Genomic DNA, 24957 nt, shown 5'->3' with positions numbered 1-24957 from the left:
TCTTTTGCCACAGCCATCCTCCTGTGCTGGAGGACCAGGAGGGTTGTTTCTATTAGCTTTTAACCCTGCCAGAGGAAGGATGTATGCACGAGAGTGGCTCTGAGCACTAGTCCTGAGATAGGCTTCTGCTGCCTTACTTACAGACATACACAGAGGACAAAAAAAAAAAAAAAAAGCTCCCAGCTATTAAGACTCACTATTTATGTGGCACCCTCCTCCTTTCAACTGTTCATTTGAACTACTCTGTTGTCCTATAATGGCTATAGTACAGTCCGGTGTGTTGTACAATGGCATCTTACAGTCCCATGTGTAGTACTTTCCCCTTCTACTACCTAAAAACTGCACCGATATTCTCTACCTACCATCACTCTACACAGTATTGTACTAGCTTTCCCCATGTCCCTAATCTGTCTAAATCCATCTATCAGTCTCCATTCCTGAAAACTGTACTTTGATTTTTTAGTAAAAGGAATATTTTTGACTGATTCTCTTCAGTGGAATGCATTTTTCCAGTTACAGAATGCAAAATACATCTTGAAATCTTTCCCTTTGAAGCCAGTAGTATTCCCAAGTTACAGGATTAGAGTAGCTTTTGTAATTTCAGGGTGGGCAGTACGGAAACAGTTTCTGTTCGGTTTGTTTTCAGTCTTATAAAAATCTGTAATCATGTTTTCAGAGTAGTGCTCCCCCTTTTCCATTACTATCTTTTATTATCCTCTGGTAATCGATTTGTACATTCAGAGACCAAGTTTCAGTCCGTAGCAACTATTTTAAGAACTGGTACATTTGAATTCCTGTATTGTGGAAACAACACTAACCCCAGCTTGAAATTATGGGACATTTTATGAATATTTCATGATCACACAGACAGAAGTACTTCCAATGAGTTTATCAAACAACTGATTTAAAAATCACAGTTCCAACAGGATATATGAATTTAGCAGCACCACCAAGCACTTTCATTTCTACCTGAATCTTTAAGAAGATTCTGCTAAATAGATTAATCATTCATGGACAGAGGAAAAAAAGTTTAAAAGCTTGGCAGGAAAAGTGGTCAGTCTCATGTGCTTTCATTTTCCATTGTCAGCTGTGACTTTGGGAAGCAGAAGAGAGCACACAACTTGGACTGCTTTTGATCACCATCTAGTGCATGAATTAAGGAACTGCACACATTTAAGGAGTGACTTCCCAATTTAAAGTTAGCAACAGTAGGATTAACAGTTCTTTTCATCATTTTTAGAATACCTCAGATAGGCTTAACGAACTTGAAAAAGCAGGAATTTCCAGATGCCCCTAGCTGCCTGATAAAAGCCAGATGTTTCATGATGACACTGTTTTCTGTGACTACGATGGTCTAGGGATATAAAGAAAGCAAGACCTGCATAGTGAAGTAGTATCTTTTTCAGGCCAATTATTTAGTGAGAAAAAGCAACATGGTTTCAGGCAAGGAGTCCTTTCTTCAAGTCTCCGTGTCTTTTCTAGGTGTCTAGATGCTACACTCATTTCATTGCTGTCTGATATTTTGTTAAGATTGTCAGAAATACTATTTGCAACATTTTTCACTTACAAAATGAATTGAGTGTGTTGTTATAAACTAAAACCCACGAATTGCACTTCAACATTCATCCATGCAATGGGGACTTCAAGGCTGGTAAATAGTAAGACAACTGGTCAAAGGAAGACCACCAGTACCATTGGGGATGAAAGTCCCTGGCAGCTTTAGGTTTTGATCATTGCAGATGACTCAGGATAACTTGGAAAATGCTTTCCAACAGCACTGGCCAAGCCAGGCCAGACCTCAGCTGGTAGCTTTGCCTTTCAGAAAGCATGTTGTGACTCAAAAGGCAGAAACTCACTATCTTCACACCGAGGAACTTAAACTAAAACAAAACAGAAAACAAATCTTTACTGAAACAGGGTCATACCTTCAATATTAAATAATAATACCGTACATTTTCACCAAAGATGAGCAGGAGGAATTTCAATAGACAGTTGGAAGAAGCCTTTGCCGGTAGATAACAGAAGAGCCTTCTTTTTAAAAGGAAAAATACTACTTCCCACCCATTTTCTTGTGAGGCCAGGTCAAGGAGCAGGCAAAGATACTTTGACACCAGTAGCCTATAGTCACTGTTACACAATATCTACCCATGTTAAAATCCACACAGAGCAACTAGTCAGGAGAGATATCTTTAGGTATCCCTTCACATCTGAAATTCAGACCATCAGCTGAATTGTCACTCAGGAAAAAAACCAAAACACTCAACTGCTGTTAAAACTGTATACTAACTCCTCAAACATTATTGGATTCAGACCCCATATAGGACACTCAAATACCTAGGAAGGAGAGAACTGTAAAATCTTTACAAGCAGCTTCATATTTTATTAGACACTGACCTCTCGGTGACAATTATTCAAAATATCTTATGCAAAATAACTTTCTAGTCTAAACCTTGTAAGTAATACATAATTTTAAACAAAGGATTTTTTTAAAAAAAAAAAGACAAGAAAAGAAAAGAAAGACAAAGCTAGTGCTGCCTGGAAAGTAGGAGATAACTCATGCTTGCTATAGTTTATTCTTTAACAGCTCATGCTTTCAAAACAGAGCTGGAAGTATTACTGAGGAAATTATGTTGATTTAAGAACTGGAAGAAATTTCCTCCCCTCCTCAAACACAGGGGTTTTTTTCCCTGACTGCACCAAATAGACATTAACAGCGTGTGCACTAATTAGCAGTTCCAACATATTACTGTTGTTCTGGTGCCCCCCAATGGTCACCTGGCTTTACTACTAGCTACGGCTCAAAAACCATTCTCGGAAAAGCTACAATCCAGATGTAATCCCCAAATGTACGTGCAGGTCTCCATCCGGCTGGACCTGAGCTCCGAGCCCTGACACAGGTACCAGCACTGCAGATTTCCCATAGGTGGTACCCAGAGTTGGGCATGCAGGGCAGGTCCTACGGCCAGGTACTAACCACCATGCCTAACCACTTCCAGCAGAGCACGTTGGCAGCTGGAGCAGTGAGACTTCTGGGTCAACCAACTACTTCATAGTTACTGTTGATTGCGAAAATTAACCTGATTCACAAGCACAGATGTTACATCCAGGATCTCTGTAGAAAACTGCATTATACTAATCAAACTGAGGCATCATTCAAGCAGCTAAGCCACACGGATACCCAGCACTGGCTGTGCCTTCCCTCCCTTCCCCATCTGCCGCATCCCATTATCACACACACTGACCGAGCATGTCCAGACAGTCCCCATCTCATACGACAGTCAGTTTTGCACAGCAACCCATCTCGTCCCGCTCACCAGCAGGGGTGGCGCAGACCCCGTATGATACATCTTCATTTCCAACCGTATCGTGGCACAGAGAAATTAATCATTGGTCTATAAATCAGCACTTCCCTCTGTGAACCGATCACAACCTGACTATACTCACTGCAACCAAAGGAAAAGGATGGTCCCAATCACAAAGGGTGTTTCAAAAGACTTAATTTCCAAAAAACTTCAGGTGGGAAAGATAGATGAAATCTTAAAGCTCTGTAAGAAGAGATTAGATGGCCAAAAGCTGCAATCCTTCAATCAAGAAAGAAGACAGCTTTATCTAAAAGCCCATCTTGGTTTATTGGCAAAGTGAAGATAGCAAAGCAATATTTAACACGTTGAAAGGGGGAAGTGGATCAGATAGCAATCAATACAAATGTGACATGGAGAAAATTTATCAGAAGGAAAAGAAATCCTTGATTGACGGGACTAAGGAAAAAAGAAACACTTTAGTATGTACATTAGAGATGAGTGAAGCCCTACCTATGCTTAATCATTAAAAATGCAGGCAAGGCAGAAGTGTTCAATAAGCTTTCAATTTCTGCAGGGAGAAATTCCTACCACAAATATGATAAACTTTCCAAGCCATCAGCAGCTATCGGGATGTTAAAGACCTACTGAGGGCAATTACTTAGACCTACAGGCCTGGATGACTTGTACCGAGATTAAAAAAGGCTCACTGAATCTTTGCATAATTTTGGGGATACCATGGAAATTTCAGAAAACAAGCACCAGTATTAGAAGTGGTAAGGAGACAGACCTAGTGAAATAAGGATTCTTAAGCTAATATGAACAGAAAGTTTAAAAAAAAAAACCCACTAGAAACACTTGCACTGGATTTAATTTATAATGAATTAAAGGGTAAGAATATATAGTCATTTTAAAACTGATAGAAACAGATTTAAAATTTAGTCTTTTGTGTTCAGTTACATTTATATCTTTGCCAAACACCATTTTTTTGGGTCAGCCTGCCTTCATTATTTTGCTGATAATACAAGTTTTCTTGATGATTTACTTGCACTTAGAGCATTAATAAGAAAGCCTTACACAAGGCATTTAGATGAAAAATAGCAGGAACAATTCACACAGCAGCAGCACAAAAAAATTAGGACCACACAACAGCAGTACAGTAAAAATAAGCAAGATTTGAATAACTAGCATATCTCCACATGTAGTAAATAGGGCATCAATCAAATGGTGCTGCTAGTGAGGCTCCATGGAGATCAGGATTAGCCTTGATGCTAATCCTCATTGTTGGTTTCCTGGAAGTCAATAAATGACAGCTGATATCATTTGTAAGTGAGAGACTCACAAAGGGAAAAGAACTGAGGAAGACAAGCCATCACACAGATCTGCTCAAACCCACTCTAGCACCGGCTTGTCAATACAGCCAAAAGGTAAGTTGTGCATGTAGGGAAAAAAACCCAGACAGCTCAGAATGGATGACTATCCTAAAAACAGTGACTCTGAAAAGACTGTAGGAGTCAACAATAAAACAAAAATCATACGAGCTTCCAGGTCACATATCAGAAACCAAGAATCCTTCCTGGCAAGAAACTGACTTCCCTGCAATTGTTTTTACTCTACATCAAAGCCAAAATCAGCTTTAAAAAGTTCTGTCAAGAGACAGACTCCAAAGTTTTTACATTAGGTCATTTATGTGGATGCTTTAAAACAGTCAGGGCTGCTCTTAAACACAGATCCCCAGATCCTAGGACCACTGGTTAATCTGGAATGTCAGTCTGTTTTCCGTGGCCCAATTGGAAAAAAAAGAAAAACAAACCAAGATGTCTTGACAATTTATTTTGTTCGTGAAATAGTCATTTATACACACAAGAAAAGTTTTCATTTCAGCATTCATCATTGCAATATATATATTTTACAAAGCCTCATCAGCTTGAGCTCCCAAAGAAATACAATAGAAGAAAAAAGTTAATATGATCCACAATTTTACAAACAAGTGCACAAGCATTAAGGAGGCAATTTTGTCTCCACATGCAGTAGTGGAAACTCAGGTGCTGGCAAACAATACATAGTTCAGACATCCACTTTTTTTTTTCCAAATGATAAAGAAAAACTGGAAGGATGCTGATGACAGCTGCGGAAATGATTCAATGGCTAATGAAGACTTAAAGTTGTGAATCTATTTAATTTATAAATAAAAGAATGAGAGGTGGTTTGATGATAGCTTATAAGCAAGTGAAAGGGAAAAATAGAGAAGGCTTTTTTAGTGTGGAAAGGTATTTTTTCACCTTCCTTCCTCCCTTCTCAATCAATTTCCTTTCATACAGGAAGGCTAATTAGCCATTGAAAGAAGGTGCCAAGGAAAATGGTAGTTTTACCATTCCTTGATATTTTCCAGTCAAGAATATATGCCTTTCTAGAAGATATGCTTATACAAAAGTCACTGGGCTACCCAGAGAAAAGTCCCCAAAATACAGAGATGGCCAGGTAATTTCCTTCTGCCCTTAAGTTCTTTTTGATCATAGGCTTCAGTTTTATGGCAAGATGCAAATCAGCTGCAAACATGTAAATTAATTTATTCATTTATTTTCATAAGTCACATGCAGCACCCTGAACCTTGTTAAAAAATGGCTAATACGTTCCTGTCTGGCAGGCATAATTCAGTTTAAGCATAATTTTAAAGGAAAAAGGTAGAACCAGCTGATGCCTTCACGCAGGTCTCTGGACTGACTGCAGCTGGTTCATCTGATCTGCTCCAAAGAGGGAAAGGGGAGAGGAACTGCATTCCCTGTCCAGATGCATCTGTCCTAGCACACACGGTGCACTTCAGACGGTGAGAGCGCAAACATTGTACTGGTAAAGAGCTGCTGCAGCAGGAAAGGGCAGGGAAAGTACAACAGCTTCATTGCCTGTCTGCAGCAGAGCAGCAGAGCATGCTTTCCTATGTGGTACTTGCACTCCTATTCTGGTGCCAAAAAAAAAAAAAAGCATCTTTTGGATTGCTAGGAACAAAGTAAAGACGCTTCCATGCACTACCACTCTTCCACAAAATCTACATCAGCTGTCCAACAAAAGGAGAAGTGTAAAGCCATAAAGGTTTCATTCGTATCCTAATAACAACCACTAAACAATTCTTTGATCAAATATTTGTAACCCAGGTATGTTTGTCATTCTTTTCTAGAAATGCTGCATGTGCCCAAGTGCCCGCATCCTTTGCAACTCCACTCAACATGGAAGTTCCCCACTTATACCTGACAGAACAAATATCATTAAATATCTCCCCAGATAGGTTAACCCAGTGTTGAAATTGTCATCCCTATTTCTGGACTCCAGCAGAAGTTTACCTTTCCTATGAGGTAAAATAAAGGCTTATACTGTTAAGCAGCTTCTGTTTTCTGGGTGATAAGGCAGAAAGATATCTTATCTTGGTTTTGCATCAAATACATAGTAACTCATGCTGTAGGGTCCATTAATTAAGGGTGAAACTCAAAGATTTTATTTTCCTTCTGTCCCATTTGCTATAAAATGGCCAAAAAAAAAATCACTGTGCTATTTATCTTGTAATCACTATTACTACACTACAGCCAATTCATTGCTGTTATTTATTAAGCATGCCAAAACCAGCAGAATGCTAGAAAACACTTGGTTCATTTAGAAACCACAGCAGGTACCAGCTGGCGGGGCAGAACGGTCACGATGCCACCAGTAAGATTTGTAACTGGAGGAAACTTCACTGTATAGTGTAGAAAGGGTTCGTGTACATAGCCACTACCAACAGACCACACTAGCACTCATTATTCATGAGGTTGTCACGTAGTCCACCTGCAATTTCTGATATTCAAGTACCTTTATAAGATATTTAAAGCATTCAGAGAAGCTCCTGTTACCACACCCTTGCAGAGGGAGAGGCTGCACTTCAAAAGGCACCAACCAAGAAGTGGTGGCTTCCATGCCACGTTGCAGTTTTGCTGTGTGCTGAAGCAAGAAAAATCATGCACTAACAATTAAACAACTGCTGAAAATAATTTTTGTTCAGCCACGTTCTTTGCTTTCACTCTCAGTGAGATTCACCCTGTGCAAAGGACCAATGGGAGGGGCAGATGTTACTTTCATCCTACACATGTCCTTCAGCATTGAAATATCAGTTATTAGCAAGGTTAAGGAATATATATAACCATCACGTATGAAGCCAGTGGCTCTGCTGGGCCTTCACCTAATCAATCCCTAGCGCACCCTAAAATGTTCACTGCAAGTGCTCGCCTAAAAATCACCTGTTATCCCCTCATTTGCATTCCTCAGTCATCAACCTCGTTCAGTTGTAACTCCCACTGTACAACAGAAAAGACAAAACCCCTGATCCTCTGAACTGCATACCAAAATCCTCACAGGGATGGGGAGCCACAGCTCAGACAGCTGCAGGAAGGGCAATTCTGGGAGCAGCTTACAGGCGCAAGGTTAAACAATGTGGTGAAACAATGACGGTTCTCACGGAGCACCATTGCCCACCATGAGATGGGACTAATCTGGGCTGCACGGCTGCCTCGCTACCTCTAACCCGGAGGGCTCCAGATCAGACTTCACGCCCTGTACCAGCCCAGTTCTGCTACAATCCCACGATGCAGCCCTGGCAAAAGGAGCCCTGTGATCACAACTCAAGAAAGGCCCCAGGGTCTCAATTTGGCCACGCTTCCTACAGTTTCATTCCAAGTTTTTTTTCTGTCAGTAGGACGCTGCAGCAGTCAACCTTCCTTCCACCACCTTCACATGGGAATAGAATTTATCCCCTGTGCAAACCACAGAGCACCAAGTCCACAAAACCCTTCAGTGACTGCTGTTTTCCTGAGATGAGACTATACATCCTCCCCATACCTACACAATACCACCTGTGCAGCCCCAGGGTTGCAAATTATTGCATTCTCATCACCAAGGGACCAGTTACAATCCTTCAGAGTGCCCCAGGGGCTTCTCATATGAAAGGAGTAAATTCAGAGCTGGTGTGCAGACCAGCTTCACAGACCCAGAGAACATGTTCACTGCCCCTGTGGGACCATTCTGCAGACACCCAGCACAGAAAGGAGATAGCCGTGAGTCGAGTGTACTGGAGACATTATGAAATGCTAATACCTCTGAATGACTGTTTTCCTCATTTCACAGAAAATTAGTAGGTGGAAGGAGAAGAAAAGGGAATTCATTATTCCCCAAAATGCCAAATAAAATAATTTAAGTCAGTGCATTAAAATATGATTGGTGTTTGTTACAAAAAGAAAAGATGATGGGGGAAGAGACAGCTTTTATTCAAGTAAAAACTGAGCACAGAATGAAGCTTCTAGTGACCTCAAGACTCCAGTACTTAGACATTCCTGGGATGCTTCAATTATTGAGTTCCCCTGTGATATATATTGGGTTTCATTTTGATCCACAGGCTATTAAACATGATCTATGACACTTTCAGAAAAGCTGTAGTTTGTAGTTCAGCCTGTAACTCAAACTTTTTTTTTCTTCCATCATTGGTTATTAATGTGCATATAGGACTGAGAGAGCATAATAAAGAGGTGCACAGATATGCAAGAGCACAGTGCTGCTTTATAAGAACATAGTCAATAGGGTCAACCAGAACTAAATTAACTGTGTTGAGTGTCTTCAAACTCTGCTTTCTTATTAAAAGCAGTTTTCTTCACACACAGGCAGAAAAGGCCATTTAAAATATTAGTCAATATGTTCTAACTCCAAAATGAAGCAAAGGAAAGGAAGAATAATTAGTCCTATTTAAGCAGAGGAAAATACATGCTGTTTGGGCAAACAAGTACTATGTAGTCAGGAATCTGGATGCACTAGCTGAAACCAACAAAATACATCAAGAGTATAGCAGTTTGCCATAGCGCAGAATGGAAAATATTTGACTGTAGGCTAAGAATGCATACTGTATTTTTGTCAAAGAATAATCCATAGATTTAGAGGTCACCATTTCTTGGAAAGCATACATTTGCAAGGAATAAGACTGTGTTTGCTTTTGTAGGGTTGTGGATTGGTATGGTTTTTTCCCCTAAAAGTAGCCAAAGACTATTAAGATAGCAAAGATGTTGACCATGTTTATGAGAAACTGGAACATGCAGACTAAATAGAGGCTGGACAAATGGGTTGATGAGAACCTCATGAAGTTCAAAGGGAAATGCTAAATCCTACACCTGAGGACGAACAACCCCCTGCATCAATAAACGCTGGGGGCCACTCAGCTGGAAAGCAACTTGAGAGAAAAGGACGTAGGGGGCCTGGTGGACACCAAGTTGCATGTGAGCCAGCAATGTATCCTTGCCACAAAGGCGGCAAGCGTAGCCTGGGCTGCACTAGGTAGAGCACTGCCAGCAGGTTAAGGGAGATGATCCTTCCCCTCTACTCAGCACTGGTGAGGCCACACCTGGAGTGCTGTGTCCAGTTCTGGGCTCCCTCGTACAAGAGAGACATGAACATACTGGAGAGAGTCCAATGAAGGGCCATGAAAACTATTCAGGAACTGGAGCATCTCTCCTATGAGGAAAGGCTGAGAGAGCTGGGACTGTTCCGCCTGGAGAACAGAAGGCTCCGGGGAGGGGATCTTATCAATGATATAAACACCTGAAGGGAGGGTGCAAAGACGACAGACCCAAGCTCTTTCCAGCGGTACCCAGTGACAGGACCAGAGCCAATGGGCACAAACTGAAATGCAGGAGGTTCCCCCTGAACATCAGGAAACACTTTCACTGTGAGGGTGGCTGAGCACTGGCACAGGTTGCCCAGGGAGGCTGTGGAGTCTCCATCCTTAGAGATACTCAAAAGCCACCTGGACATGGTCCTGGGCAACCAGCTCTAGGTGTCCCTTCTTTGGGGAGGGTTTGGATAAGATGACATCCAGAGTTCCCTTCCAACCTCAACTGTTCTGTGATTCTGTTAACTAGTTTTTCTAAGAATCTAGATACTTCAGTGATACTATGCCTTATTCCATCCTCTCCCTTTTCAAGAATTATTTTCTTTTACATGATCCCGATATGTAAATACATAATCATACACATGTGCATGCATGAGCGCACATACACACTGACATTCAAAAAGCATATATGAACAATTCTAAAATGTCTCACAGTGTTACATCACAAAATATTAAATTTTTCATTTCTATAGCAGCAATGAACAAAAATACAATACTGTTCTGTGTGGCAACATGACTCCAAGAAAGAAGTGCTTATTTTTATTATGCTATTGGGAAATGACGAGAGGTACAAATCAAGATGACATGTTAAAGAGCTCTTATAAGACGATAAACTCTTACATCCATACCTTTTTTTTTTCCTTATTTTATCTGTAAAATATTGATAATTAATCATTAATTTACCTGCCTTTCAAATATGTAACAAGCATTCACTAGCAAGACAGATTCAATGTAAATTCCCTCCAGCTTCCTATACTCTGAAAATAGTGTAATGCTTGCTTTTAAAAAATGTCATAGAGTTGACTTAGTTTTCAGATTAGCTGGTTTTGACTATTAGCATAAGGACAGGCTAATAATAACAGAAAATGTTAAATTATTCTTTGTTCCTGTCTTCACAGCAATGATCATTATTTTTCTTTTCTACCTCGGTCATTCATAGTAGGATATACCATTCCAATGCTTCAGTTTACCATAGTATAACCATTTAATGAAGATGAACATTATCTCCAAATTAGGAGCACTTAGGTATCTTAGTTTTTCAATTCTTCACAAGCAGAGAGAGAACAATTTTCTGAGGTATGTCACCATCTACCTACTTAATTTATACAAACTGTGCCACTTCCACTTAATCCTCCCAAAAAATCACTTTTCTGGAAAAGAAATGGGGTTTAGTTTTACCATCTTGGTACTTCTACAAGCCGTGAGACTTGTAACAATGGATGAAAACGTCCACTGCTCTGGGTAACATGCTGTACAAATTAAATAGTACTGTCTTTGTTCACACAGAAATAGCAAGAAGCACTTATGCAGTGCTTAAGCACCGTTTAGTCAATTGAATCTGTAGCAACAAAGTGCAGAATGCAGTCCCACTGAATCCCCATGGCCTTTGTTTCTGTGATCTTTCAGTTAGAAAATAAAGCTTTTTAGATGCTTCCTATATATAAACAGAAAGATTTATTATGTGTGAAGCTTTTAACAATGCAAAGATTTAAAATCAGCTTGTTTGTTTTCTCTATCTGAACTGAAAGCTAGAATGACCTTCAGATTTTAGCACAAGAGTATGCAAAATTTTTAAGACACTGGACAAGTGGAACTTACGCTTCCCCCGTAAGAAGGGAGTACATCTACAGAAACAATACCCTATTATCATAGGTGATTTCCTTGGGTCCTGAAAGAATGGTCATGTTAGCTAACTAGTCCTGGTGAGATATTTTTTAAACTGAATCAAGTACCATACTTACATATGGCCAGATCACTCCTAGTACCTGAGGTAGCTCTTCACAGACCATCACATACTGTGATGAAAATACATCGTGCCTTGATCTCCCTGAAAGGTTTGGTCCTTTACTTTGAATCTGTCGGACTCTCATGATTTTATTTCCTTACAATATTTTTCTCCACTTTGTCTACCCCCCCCCCCAGCTTCATTTCATGCCATTATATGTATTACCACACGGAGAAATGATTGGACCCTCCATTATCCTTAAAAGGATTTCAAGCAAGAAACAACTAGTGTGAAACCTACTTCACCTCTGGAGAACTGAGCAATCTTGCTCTGCAGGTGGCTCGGGGAAGATGAAATCCTTGTTCAGACTGAAAGAAACATACGGAGCTGCAGCGGACTCCCTTCCCACAGCTTCGATCGTTTCTATAGGATGAGCACTAGGGATCAATAGACCTCAGTCCCCAGTGGACCTTGAACATGCACAGCTCAATGTTAAATCTCTGACAAAAGTTGCCCTGCACTCTCTTCTAGTAAACCATACAGCAGCAAAGCCATTTGGGTTTCTTCTCTTTGTTCTGAGAATTGAGGGGTAGTTTTAGCAGCTGTGTAACAGTGCTCTTACAAAAGAGATGTTTTGCTGCCAGATGTGTTGTTATTGCTGGATGGCACGTAAATATTGGCAGTTCAAGATATCACCTGATATTACAAGGCTGGGAAGGGACTGAGGAGTTGAACAGAAATAGTCAGCTATCCAAAGGACAGAACTTAGATGGTTAAAATGAAGTGAAAGGTGATTTAGTGATGTTGATTCTTGCCTATTTGCCTCCATTGAAACAGTACCACTGACCTAAAAACAGTAACGATTTCTGCATGAACAGAACTGCTTTTAACTGGTGCTACCCATTCCTCAAAAGCCAGTCTGAAAGAGAGTCCAAGCAGAGACCTAGAACAGAAATCTCTACAATGGGCATATGAATTACCAAAATTTCACTTAGGACTACTACAGAAAGCATGGGCTGGAAGCAGTTCAAATCCTTGCCTTGCCTTATGACATCTACTGTAGGTTACAATACAGTCATACAAATATACTTCCGTCCTATTCCCATACACATCTGATATGCCAGTCATCCCATGAAAGAGCAAGCGTGAGATCAGGTCAGTCTCACGAACCATTATATGCGGCTGAACGTTAAGCAGGTGTACAACCCCACCAATGTAAAATATAAGCTGAAGTGTTGCTAGCACCTGGGTCTAATGCTAAGGTGAGCTGGACACCATCAGTGTAAAATGCATTGATCCCTACTTCTCCTGATGGAAACTTCAACAGTAAATTTGTCCCCTTAGTCTAGCACTACTACTTCAGTATTCATGCAAGAATAAACATAACAGAGAACAAAGACATAAATTCCAGTTATGGGCAGATATAGAAACCAAAGTATTGTATTTTGAATTAATATTTTTTTAAAAAGGCATGTTATTATTGTGTTCTTACAACTCAAGCCTACAGAGGAGACATTTAAAACAAAGTCATGCTAAATATCTTTTTTAATTAACAGCTACAGACACTTTTGTACTGATGAGTTATATAAAACTGCAGAAAAAAAACATGTTAAAAGGGAAAGTGTGCAAATCCCTCATTAACAAGGTACTGAAACACTGCTATAATTTTTCTCTGCTATTATATTCCACTGTACTGTTCCTTCTCATTTATCAGAGCTCAGATCTCTCTGCTGAACAATAACAGTAATTTACATGCAGCTAAACTACAAAGATTTTATTCATTTGCTGCTGTATATTATGTACTATTAGTTGCAATATAAGAGATGTTGTTACTCTAACAAGTGACTGCTTATTGTACTATTAAATTTTTGAGCACCATTCTCTGCTGAGGAATGGTCACACTACAACGTAAGTCCTGGTTATTATTCTATTACTCATTTTGTGGTTTCAGGGCTTATTGTGCCTCTCTTCCCCTAAGGTCCTTGCCTGCAGCCCTGCCTCCACCAGGTCTCCAGCTCTCGTGTCTCCAAAAATGCTGCATTTCTGCCCTTCTTGAACACAATACTGAGAATTCTGCTGTAAAATAGAGGTCAAAACCAGCACAGAGCATGCTCAGGATTTAGTGTTGGTTTCTTTGTACTTGTGTTTATGAACTAAAGCAGCCAAGCTGGGACCCTGGCATCCCTAAAGTTCCTCTCCTGAATAATGAAGCCAGACATGTCTTTCCCAACGGTAGTTCTGACACTAGGTTGCCTAAGTCATGATCTGGGAGTTCCCCTTCTCCATGTTAAAGATGAAGGGAAACTGTGCCAACTTCTCAAGTAGCTTCCCTGGATAATTGCCTGAAGTTATATAGGATGAATCTGGAGCTTTTGTTAACCCTGAGGATTTCCCTGGCAAACAAAATTTCTTCAGACAACCCCTTTGAAGGTGCCTATCTGATTCCCTGAAATGACAATCCATCCCCTGGAAGGCCTTTCTTTTAGACTTGCCAAAGCAATCTCTTCTACTTGTAGATTTTTGCTTCTTGAAGTCCACAACAGATTTCTAGGTTGCTTTGAGAGAAAGCAAAAAGGTTAATAGATGGCACTATGTCTTAACAATCCTTACACGTTTGCAAAAAAACCAGAACTTGACCCACTCTTTTTCTTTCTGTTCTTTTCCAAACACATTTCTACACGATTACATTATTTCAATGCAAGAAAGCACTTGGGATCAGAAACAATTTGTGAATACAGTATTCACAAATGACTGATGAACAGCTCCAAATCTGTCAGTCACAATGATTTAGTCAATCTAACTCCCATATACTTCTGTGTAAATCTTACCATTGATTTTCCTGTCGTTTGATGTGGCCCTCCACAGAAACTTATGACAAACAGAGCTAGATGCTAGAGTCAGTAGGCTACTTGTTATCCTAAAAATTACTCACATAAGCAAAATTCACAGAAATGGGTCTCTACTGTTACTCTTCAAATACACACATGCAAATATTGTTTAATTGTTTTCTTGTTCAAGTGTAAGAAAAACTCAAAGTATAGTATACAAGGATGCCAGGCATTCAAGTAACAACATTTTGCACACAAACCCCAAGTGGAAATACACTTGCAGTGACATGTTGGGGACCTTTCTTGTGCATAAACCTGGGCTCACTGCATTGAATGTTGTGGTTATAATCTATGTCATTTTCCTCTTGTTACTGCAAAATATAGAGGGCAAATATTATTAATATAACCAATTGGAGGTCTTGTTTTCCCTTCCCAAACCTCATACCATAGTCAACAGATATTTTGAATACACAAAGAATACTGAATCGGGTCCTTGATTAGTGTTTGATTTATACCATAAAGACCACAAGACTCAGAGGTTGCCAAGGCAACACCACTTCAACCTCCTTACATTTCTGCTTTGATATGAAACCTCTCATTATATAAATGTATCACAACACCAGTCAGCATGACAGGCTATTTTACAAATATGCCTTCAGATAGCAGACAGCTATATTCTTCTCTTAAGTGGGGGGGGAAGGCAATAATAAGGTTACTTTTTACTAAGGGGGTGAGGCAAAAATGACATTCCAAGCTACACAGGCTTTATTATGAAATTGTATCCTGAGCCTTTTAATATAGCCAATAAATTTTGTTTTATTTGGCCAAAAATCCACAAAAAGGCAGGAAGCAAACAAAACAAAAAACCCCAAACACACCACACAAGTAGAGTCTGAGACTGAGATGCTAGAATTTTGAGTAAGTGCAACTAACAACTTCATATAAAAGTTTTACTGAACCATTGGAAATCGGATACTCCAGCATATGTTGTTTACAACTACAGATCCAGCAAAGTTCAGTAAAGCATAAAAGACCTACCAGGAACCTCTGACACTTTTCTATCCCCAATTTTGAGGTCTAAAGTGGTACTTCATAATATACCACTAGCCTCCTTTACTGAGCAGTATTCAATACGCAGTAGTCTACCTACAGTTACGCTCCAGGATCCTTCAGCAAAGCCAGGCTCCTGCAAGAGGAGGGCTCTGTTAAAGACGGTTACTTCTCTGTCTCCTCCTTAGTCTTCCAGATCCTGCAGAGTCTGAGCAGACTACAAGCTGATTCAGAATGCACATGGTATGGCTGGCTGGGTTAGTAATAGGGTGGCAATAGTTCCAGATACATCGCTCCAACCTTTCCTTGTGTCCTAGCACCCTTTGTGCTGTCAGCCCACTTTCCAGAGACAGTATTACTAACAATCAGCTAATTCTGCATCATCTGGAGACACTTCAGCATAAGCTGAGAAAGCTGACCTTTCTAAGAAAGAAGGTTGTAACAAGTAAGAATATACATAGATATTTGGAGTTATGGAAAAATATGAAAATTGGAATGGTCTGGACTTAATTTTTTTACTTCTTCCCTCACTCCATTTTTGGCTTGTAATTTCCAGCTACACTTTTCTCACCGTGACCCTGTGACATTCTGACTATCCTCAGCAGTAAACAAAGTAAATCTTACGGTGTGGCATAAGAGGAAGAGGAGCAAAAATACCACTAGGAAGCACATACAGTACTAGCAAAGGAATTGTTCCTTCATCCCACCAATTATGTCAGTTCCAGGTCAGAGACAACTGCCCCCAGTTTGCAATGACAAAATAGCATCACTTAGAAATATTTCTAGTTGAATGTAACACTAGGTGCCCAATTACCACAGAGTGCCCGTTTGCATGGTTTCTACAAGAAGAAATCTCTCTTTACTTACTTGTGAAGAATGTCGCTGAAAAACACCTTGCATCACAGGTTCCTTTATGGGTTATGCCATCTGCTATGTACTCAGAATACTGCAAAATGTTCAGGGCATGGACTGTCTTGGACCACCCAACAGCATCCAAAGCCTTGCTGTACTATAGAACCAGTTTCACTACACAGCCAATTCCTGCTGTAATCCCAAAAGATGAAAGTGTTGTAAGACTGTGGATGTGCACAGAATTCCCAGTTTCACTGGGTAATGGAGTAATGTACCATTCATGCTGTTCTTTACTTCCCCAGCATCATGTTGTTTCTCATTTGCTAAAGTGTTCAGGTAATGAATCAAATGACCAGCTAGTGGCTGATCCAAATCCTTCAGGCCACTTTCCTATCACCTTTGTTTTGCACATTGCACATTGTTGAGACTCTGAAGAGGGCAAATTTTATACCTAAAGTCCAAGGTTCCAGAATTTAAAACAAACAGTGTACCACAAAACAACAAACAAACAAGCAAGCTTCTGAGAGACACGGTTTAAGTAGGACAGCTAGAAGATTCACATCAGAATCAGGTATCATGCTGCAATCCAGTCAGCCCTGACACATTTCCACATAAAGTGGGCCATGGAAGCTAGAGAAAAGCCAGTATAGCAGAAAACCTTCAGGGTTATTTTGCATAGGATTATGCAAATTCTTCACAAAACTGAGGACTTGAGATCAGAGGTATTTGCTTATCAACTTTCACCAGCACTAAAACTCACATAACTAACCTTAGAAGGCAGCATGTTATTCTGAACACTATTGCTGAACAAGCAGCTGAATAAAATCAATTACTTGCTCAAGGGATATTCAAGACATACATTTCCTTAATTATTGTCAGATATGCAGGTCAACAAAAAGGAAGATTGATTTCTGGATAAACAGAATAACTATGATGTTAAAATGTTGTGTGGAAAGACAAATTGTGAATTAAAGCATTTTAACGCTCATTTTAGTGAAATGATGGGAATATTTAGGAAGCACTTACAGTCCAGAAACTGTACGCATCCCCATCTGCCTGTCGATAGCATAATGCAACAACCTCTCCAGTTTTCATCTTCTTATCACTTATACCTTGCTGATCAGGATGCATTCCTTCTTGCCCAACCACGTATTTGTACTGATTAATGAAATACTAATATAATGACTATGCTGTTTGCATCAGCAATGCTAGAACAAATTGACATTAGCTGGAAAAGTCAAGTCAGCCTTATTTTTTTGTGACCCAGTGCCGTCGCCTCATCTGCTCACTGATACATGTTGTGCCCCAAACTGGCCCTCAGCATCCAAAAAGGAAAGTGACCCCAGACCTGTCCCTGTAGAGAATCAGGGAGGTGAAATAACATATTTTAGTTGCATAACAGGCTCATTGCTGTAATGTCAAAGAATTTCCCAGCAGTTCTTAAACAACGCAATGAACAATCATCATTTGTTGTTTCCTCTCCCCATCATCCGAGAGAGAATTTTGTGCCATTAAATGCCTTGTTTTGCTAGACAGTTTTGGTCTGTTTTGTCGTAGATTTTCTTTTGGGCTTATTTGGGGAGGAGGGAAACAGGTTATGGTTTAGGATTTTAGTTTTCTTAGTGCTTCATCAGAGGATGCATAAGAATCAAGAAAATGTCACCTTGCCCATGAAAAGAGTGGTTGAGATCTGCAGTGGTGCTCAGTTCTTGGGGGAAACTGCACACAAGCTCCTTTCCCTCCAAGTTCTCTCCCACAAAACATTGGCTAGGAAATCTGCATTTCCAGCATCAGTCTGTCTGTATCAGTATATAAAATAAAGCCAGGCATCTATTCCCCACCCTGACTAGAAGCACCATAGAGCAGCAGAGCAAAGAACCAGTAAGTTACACTCAAAAAGCCACTCACAATACACATGCTCAAAGCCATTCGTTGTGCTTCATCCCTTTCCTCCTCAGCCCCTTCCGTAGCATACATAAATCAAAAGATGGCAGCTGCAGCATTATTTCTTCTATTCCTTCCCATTTCTCCTTTCCAAATCCTCACTCCTCCATCAGCAGGGGAGCTATTATACAGCTCTGTGTGCGTGTGTGTACATATATACATATATAGGCCTTTCTACTCTAACGAGAAGAAGGAAAGCCCCATATAAAAGGATCATTACCCATCCATGCTTTGTTGAAGCATGGTAAATGCAAATCCCTTGTATCCACACTGTGGCTATGCATGGCTTTGCACTGCAAAAGTTAAATATACTTCCTAAAACAATACAGACAGGATTAAGGAAGACCTCAGCCCTAAAGACACCAGCATCCAGCATAAATTGAAAGCAGTTCCTGTGAAAGGAAAGCTGCTGAAAGGAGAGTAGACATTATAGGAAGTACGCATGTATATATAGTATGCATAGCATGTATATATAGTATCTATAGATCTGTGTTCTAGTTAAATTTCTAGTAGTAAATTCTAGGAAAAAATAAATGCAGAACACCAAAGCTGCTACTGAGAGGAGCAAACAGTGAATTAAATTCAATTCCTCCCAGAATAGCTTATTCAGTACAACATAGTACCACAGTGTCTAATGGCTTCTTAATTAAGTCTTAACTACTGTTTCCCACTAGTAACTTCAAAAATTTACTGCTGCTTTTTTTTTAGATGTTCACGATTTTCCACCAGGATGGCAAAGAGTTGACAAAATGCTCACCAATGAAGTTTTTCCCATGATATTCCTGCTGTCATTTATGGGTTGTTGAACATCAGAAATGTATTCCTAAGCACTTCCTCACTTGTATTATCATAGATTATCATAGATAATGCAAGACAAGTTCCAAGGACAGTGTTAAGTTTATGAAACAGGTAATGAAGACTCTGGCTAGACAAGAGATGCAGACAACACTGCTCGTCTTCCCTCAGTTCTGCCAGCTGCTAACAGCTTTGATAGTAAGCTGAATACTTGTAAATGCCTGCATCTCTTACATTAAGAAAAAAATTAATTAGCCTTGTCTAAATAGAGATCAAACTTAAATCCTACCATTGTCTACTTAAGGATTAAATCCACATTCTACTGATAGGTTAATGGTGGACAAAGTCAGAGGCTACTTCACATTCTTCTCTGGCACAAGATAAATCAGCTAACACTGTTCATGTGACACTCACCTGGTGTAGCTTCTGCCAAAATTCAGGTCCATCTTCCATTTGTCTTAAGCTTGGTGGAATGTACCAAAAGCAAACGTTTGCATACTCCGGCTAAACAAGAAAACAAGTGATTGCTTATGAGATGTAACAAATGGGACAGGAATATTATATATTATAGCTCATCAAAAAGTTCTGCTTTCTTTTTTTTTTTTTTGCGGGGGGGGGGGGGGCGGGGGGGCAAGCCTATGAGTTTATATCCCGTTCATTAAAGCATCCTTCTCCAACTCACCTTTTGTTTCCCTTTTTAGAAACCAGAAATAGTTTTCATGTCATTCACTTCTCTTCCTGCTGCCAGAAAAAGGAAACCTGTTGGGGTTCCTTTTTCATTTCTTCTTCCTACATATGTATTTAACTCTGCTTTGCTCACTAAAAACTTTCATTAGGAAAAACATGTAAGAGAAGCATAGAGAGGTAACTTACAGATTTCAAAATTGAAGCAACCTTCTAGATAAGGATACATTTTCTTTTACTTTTTTTTTTAAATGAAAATTTCCTATGATGCATTTTACATAAAACATATAAACTCAATTTAACGCTTGCACACCTAGTCATTTTTCTACTGAAAAATGCCAATCTCCTTTTATATCATATATCACACAGCACACTACACAGTGCTGGAGTTGATGCTGGCTTTCTCAGTTTCCACATTTTATAGGAATCTCAGGACCACTTGCAGGGTATGTGCCATATCCTGGATATATCTTGTCCAATATCTAAGCAGGCCTTTTGAGCAAAGATTGAGACTACACATCTCTGCTTCCCTCCAGAGAAATTTTGCCTTTAAACTCAGCAGAGAGTTAGCTGCAAGACTCCCAACAAGAATGGCTGTTCGCCATGCATTACAAAATAAGGCATTTTGTGCTTATGAGGTTTCTGTTTCATATAAGATTGAGAAAATGTTCCTAGCAGATCAGTCTAGGGTCTCTCTATATTTCCTGCTAATTTGGAACATTTCTTTTTTTTTTTTTTTTAACCTGTACAGGTAGCAATAGCATGAGGAATAGATGTGCCTTCTAGCCCCATCCAACACTACCCATAAAACCACTCAGTCAATCTTGACCTATGTTATTTACAACACAGTATTTAACTGGGGTCTAGATTATAACATGGATTATAAACTCACACACCCCTCTCCTCACCCACACACCATCCTCATTAGTACTGGTTCAAAGAGAAAAAAAAAAGAAGTTAAAAGGGAGCTTGGTAGCTGGGTCACACCATCTCTTTGCCCCAGTGTGAATGCGGCTGCTATTACAATCCCAGGCAGTCTCCTGAACGAGGAGAGCCCACCAGCTAAGACATGTTCCTTCATGAAAGGGCACTGGGAACTGCTCATATCATTTTCCGCCTCACTTCAAAGAATGCATTAAATACAATTTAATCATCAAGAAGAATATCGTTGTCAGCAGGAACAGAGCTGCAAACCTGCCACCTGCTGCCACCGAATGAAATAAAGCTCAGCTCTTAAAGTCCCATTTCTTTCCCCAAAGAGCATGCATTCAGTACACACATAAACACAGATCCTGAAAAGGCAGTGGCTTCCTCATGAGTACAAGCACTAGCTCGCTGTTAAAGGGTTTATTTTAAAACTATTTAAAATCAGATGGCGTAGACAGATGGCATATATTACCATATTGCCATTGCCTATATTGCCTTCTTGATTATCTCAGTTTCCTTTCACACATCAAATACATCATCCCCCTCTGAAAATGCCATTCATCCTAGAAAAACTTAACAACTCCCAGACATACTTCACTCTATTTCTGGTTATCTTGTCACAGCTCTTACCCAAGCAGGTAATCATACCACAGCAGAATTCAAGATGACTCAAGCACGAGCAGCATTTCCAGGCCATAGAGTGGTTCTCATTACAGGACTTCCCTCACTGCATGTATCAGAGGATCATCTTCCTGAGCTTCTTGTCCAAAGTCCAACTTGCTCTCAGGAAGGGCTCACATAACTGGGTCTAGCTGCCTCCCAGCAGTCTTTCTTTGAACTCTCACTGCTTGTCCCCCTGCACTCCACGAAATCTTTCCTTAACCCTTCCTGAACTTCCTTCTCATAGCCCATACTACAAGACTCCCTCCAATCCCACTTTTAATCCAGGTGTCCTGTTCCTCCAAGAACAGTCTCTGCTCTCACCAACAGCTTTCACATCTACAGCAGATCCGGGCTCTCTGCTAAGCTCTATAATAATGTAGAACGGAGAGCTTTTAACAGATTTGCCACTTTAGTAACCCCATTATGTGCCGCTGGCCCAGAATTCTTCACTCCATGTAAAGTTTCCCAGTAAGCACTTTCAAATTAGGAGTTTTCAAAGTTAAAGGGAAAAGTTTATATTGTATGAATAGTATAAAACATTTTTTATATTTCATATTTCTTCTAGCCTAACCTGGAATGCTCATGGCATCAGCAAGTGTAAACCAAATCTACATCATTATGGTTTGCCCGTCTCCATGTGTGGCCCTTCGTTTCCCTTCCTCCCCATGCTACACACCCAGCTTTCACACACGTACACTTCCAACAACACTGAAGATTTTTCTAAAAATGACAAGTCTTTTCAATGTCCCCAGATATTAATCACATTAACCAAAAAGCTGGGCATAGGTGGAAAAACAGAGCACTTCAGCTCTGACCCTTTTTCTCACTCTCCCCTAAGCAAGATCACCAATAGGTAATAACCTGACAGGTTTAGCAAAGATGGGTGAAAACCAGAACTTTGGGGTAGTTTTTGGGAAAATGAGTGTAGAAACAGATTTAAGGGATAAAAACATAGACTTTACTGATGAAACGTCCATTTTTAGGATCAAAATATTCTTCCATCTAGCACACAGTCTTATCCGTAAGTCTGGCAAGCACTGGCAGCCAGACTCTCAGCTTTCTGAGAAAGTGCTCCATCCATACCCCCTGAGGCAATACAGGTCCAGAAGCTAGGAAAATAGGTAGAGCGATGGCAGGGAATATAAAGCATGTTATGTGTTCAATCATAGCTGTGCATCTCCAATACATAAAGCTTATTAAATTACATACTTCAAATACAACTTGGCAATTAGCTTAGAAGTACAAAATCAAACAGTAAACACCTCCCAACAACAACCACAGTTCAGTTCCATTTTCACTTACCTCCAAAATAAGCTGGAATCCTTCTCTTTTCTTAATTTCCTCCACTAGATACCTGTAATTAAAGATACAGGGTTTTAAAGCATAGAACATAGCAATACATACAGGCAACAACAAAAAGGATCTTGAACATTTATACACTTTTTTCTTTTTCTTTTTTTCCAGTGTTCTTTTTCTTTCCCCCCCCCCCCTGAAGAAACCACAGAGTTAAACCTCATTTCTTCCTGCTGTGAAAATGCAGTAGATATCAGTTCCTAGAAACAAATGAAGGCTACAGCCAGCCAAGGAGCACTGAGAAGAGGCCAAATTCTGTCCTCAGGCACAGATTTTCAGTCGAGCCACATGGCACAAATTGATCCTATTTGCATCAGGCTGTGAACCTTCTCAGTGTAAATTTCATTGATGTTGCTCTTTACAAATTAATTCCTCCATCTCTTTTTCTCTAGTGCTGATGCTCTGCTGCCATGTTATTTCATGGTCACCCTGACATCCCTTGCACTACTACTGTCACCGGGACCTCTTAGTTTAGCCCAGAACGTTAAAGTTTCCATGTACTTCAAGCCTAGCAATTTTCCTAGTACTGGCCTTGTTCCACACTGTACACAACAGTGCCCATTTCCATTCAGCGAGCCACTGCTGATGCACAGTAATCCCTGGGCATCCTACGCTAACAATACATTGAAATAAGTATTGCTTTTCTCTTTCACCTGTTAGTTTGAAAAACACAGAAGCCTTCAATGGGAAAATGGGTTTGAATCAAAACTTTGGATCCAAACAGCTTCAATTTATAGACATTTTTAAAATCATGACCTCACCTTTGCTATGGCACATGTCACACAGGAATTCTGAAGCAAAGATGACACTTTGACATAGCTGGGACTGCTCTTGTTATTCCCCCCTACAAAGCCTTCCCAAGGAAAACTCCAAAGAAATCACCTCAAATTCACAGTTTTTCCATTTCAACAGAATTTTATTCTTCTACACAAAGATTTTGCTGTCTAACAGTAATAAAACTAAGACAGCTAAACTACTAATTGTGTACCAATCTACATTTTTGTTGCATTAATTTAGCATTTTCCTGCCTGCAGCTGCATTACTGGTCATCACACAAATAATTCTTTCATCCACTATTTGACGAAGAAAAATATTGTCAAAATAACCCCCCTTGGTCCTATCCACCTGCCTGAAACCTGTCCCCACAGGGACACCGCTAGCACAGTTGTATCTGCAACGCCTGCTATTCGGCAGATGTGCTGCAGAAACAGGTTGGCTAGGGAGGCAGTAAACAATACCCTAGATGGTATACATTTTTCAAATCAGAGCATGGGGAGTTGTCACGCTGTTTATCATTAAGAAGGACTGTGCGTGTGACTCATTACCTCTTAGCACACATCCCTGCAAAACGATTGCTGTGGTAGAGTGCCAGTTCCCATGGCACACAGCTCTACGAGTTGTGCCGCACTGTGCGCTGTTGAGATGTTTCCTCTCACTACAGTAAGTCAAGGTTCTGGGTCTTTTCTGCAATGACCATTTAGATCCTACTGTGTGCTTTTGTTATCTGGCTGTTAATGCCCACACTACTGTTTACGTTGAAAGGTAAGTAGGAGGCTAGATATCATGTGAGGGTGTTGGGAGGAACCTGTTGCTGAACAAGCTCAGTGCTTTTGTCCTGTTGATTAGAAGATACTTGTCTGTGTCATAAAACCAACATTCAGCAAAATCAGCAGGCTATTCACAAGAAAGTGGCCCTCAATTTATTTTTTTCATAAATCACGAAAAAGAAACCTATGTATGATCACCTTTTTTTTTTTTTTGTAGGTCTTGATTTGTTAGAGCTATTTTACAACACTTAATACCCTTCCCTCTTACCACAAGTGCCTTTTTTTTAGACCACCATCTGACATAGGATATCTGATGTCACTCAGGCTCACAATAGTGTTAATCGTGTTCTTAACTACATTGCCAATAGCCTAAGAAGGCAGCCATTAGAAAATCCATCACCCATGATTTATCTTGCCAGGACCATTTGATGGCAGTGGAGCAATTTACTCTGTGCATCCTTCCACAGTTGACAGTGGAGTTTTATTATCGTGTCATGGTTGTAGAACTGTAGACGTTGAGTCTCAGTGAGGACTGGAGTGCACAGAAAAGTGATATTTGCTATGATTAAGCCTTGTAGAAAATGAGGGGTGGAGATTTGCAGTGAAAGTAGAC

At 40.1% G+C, this 24957-nt stretch overlaps 1 protein-coding gene across 2 annotated transcripts in view; it reads right to left on the bottom strand.

Annotated features, from left to right (window-relative positions):
- Positions 1 to 24957, bottom strand: part of GADL1 (glutamate decarboxylase like 1) — a 132693-nt gene that overhangs the window by 15991 nt on the left and 91745 nt on the right. For both annotated transcript variants that reach the window (XM_054818276.1, XM_054818277.1), the window contains 2 exons: positions 22747 to 22798; positions 19585 to 19674 (listed from right to left, as the gene is read on the bottom strand). In XM_054818276.1, coding sequence (XP_054674251.1) covers positions 19585 to 19674; positions 22747 to 22798 — 142 coding nt within the window. The remainder of the gene's footprint in view (positions 1 to 19584; positions 19675 to 22746; positions 22799 to 24957) is intronic.

The sequence above is a fragment of the Grus americana genome, chromosome 2 (genome assembly GCF_028858705.1).
Source record: "Grus americana isolate bGruAme1 chromosome 2, bGruAme1.mat, whole genome shotgun sequence".
Classification (NCBI taxonomy): domain Eukaryota; kingdom Metazoa; phylum Chordata; class Aves; order Gruiformes; family Gruidae; genus Grus; species Grus americana.
This window is presented reverse-complemented; position numbering and strand designations above follow the sequence as displayed.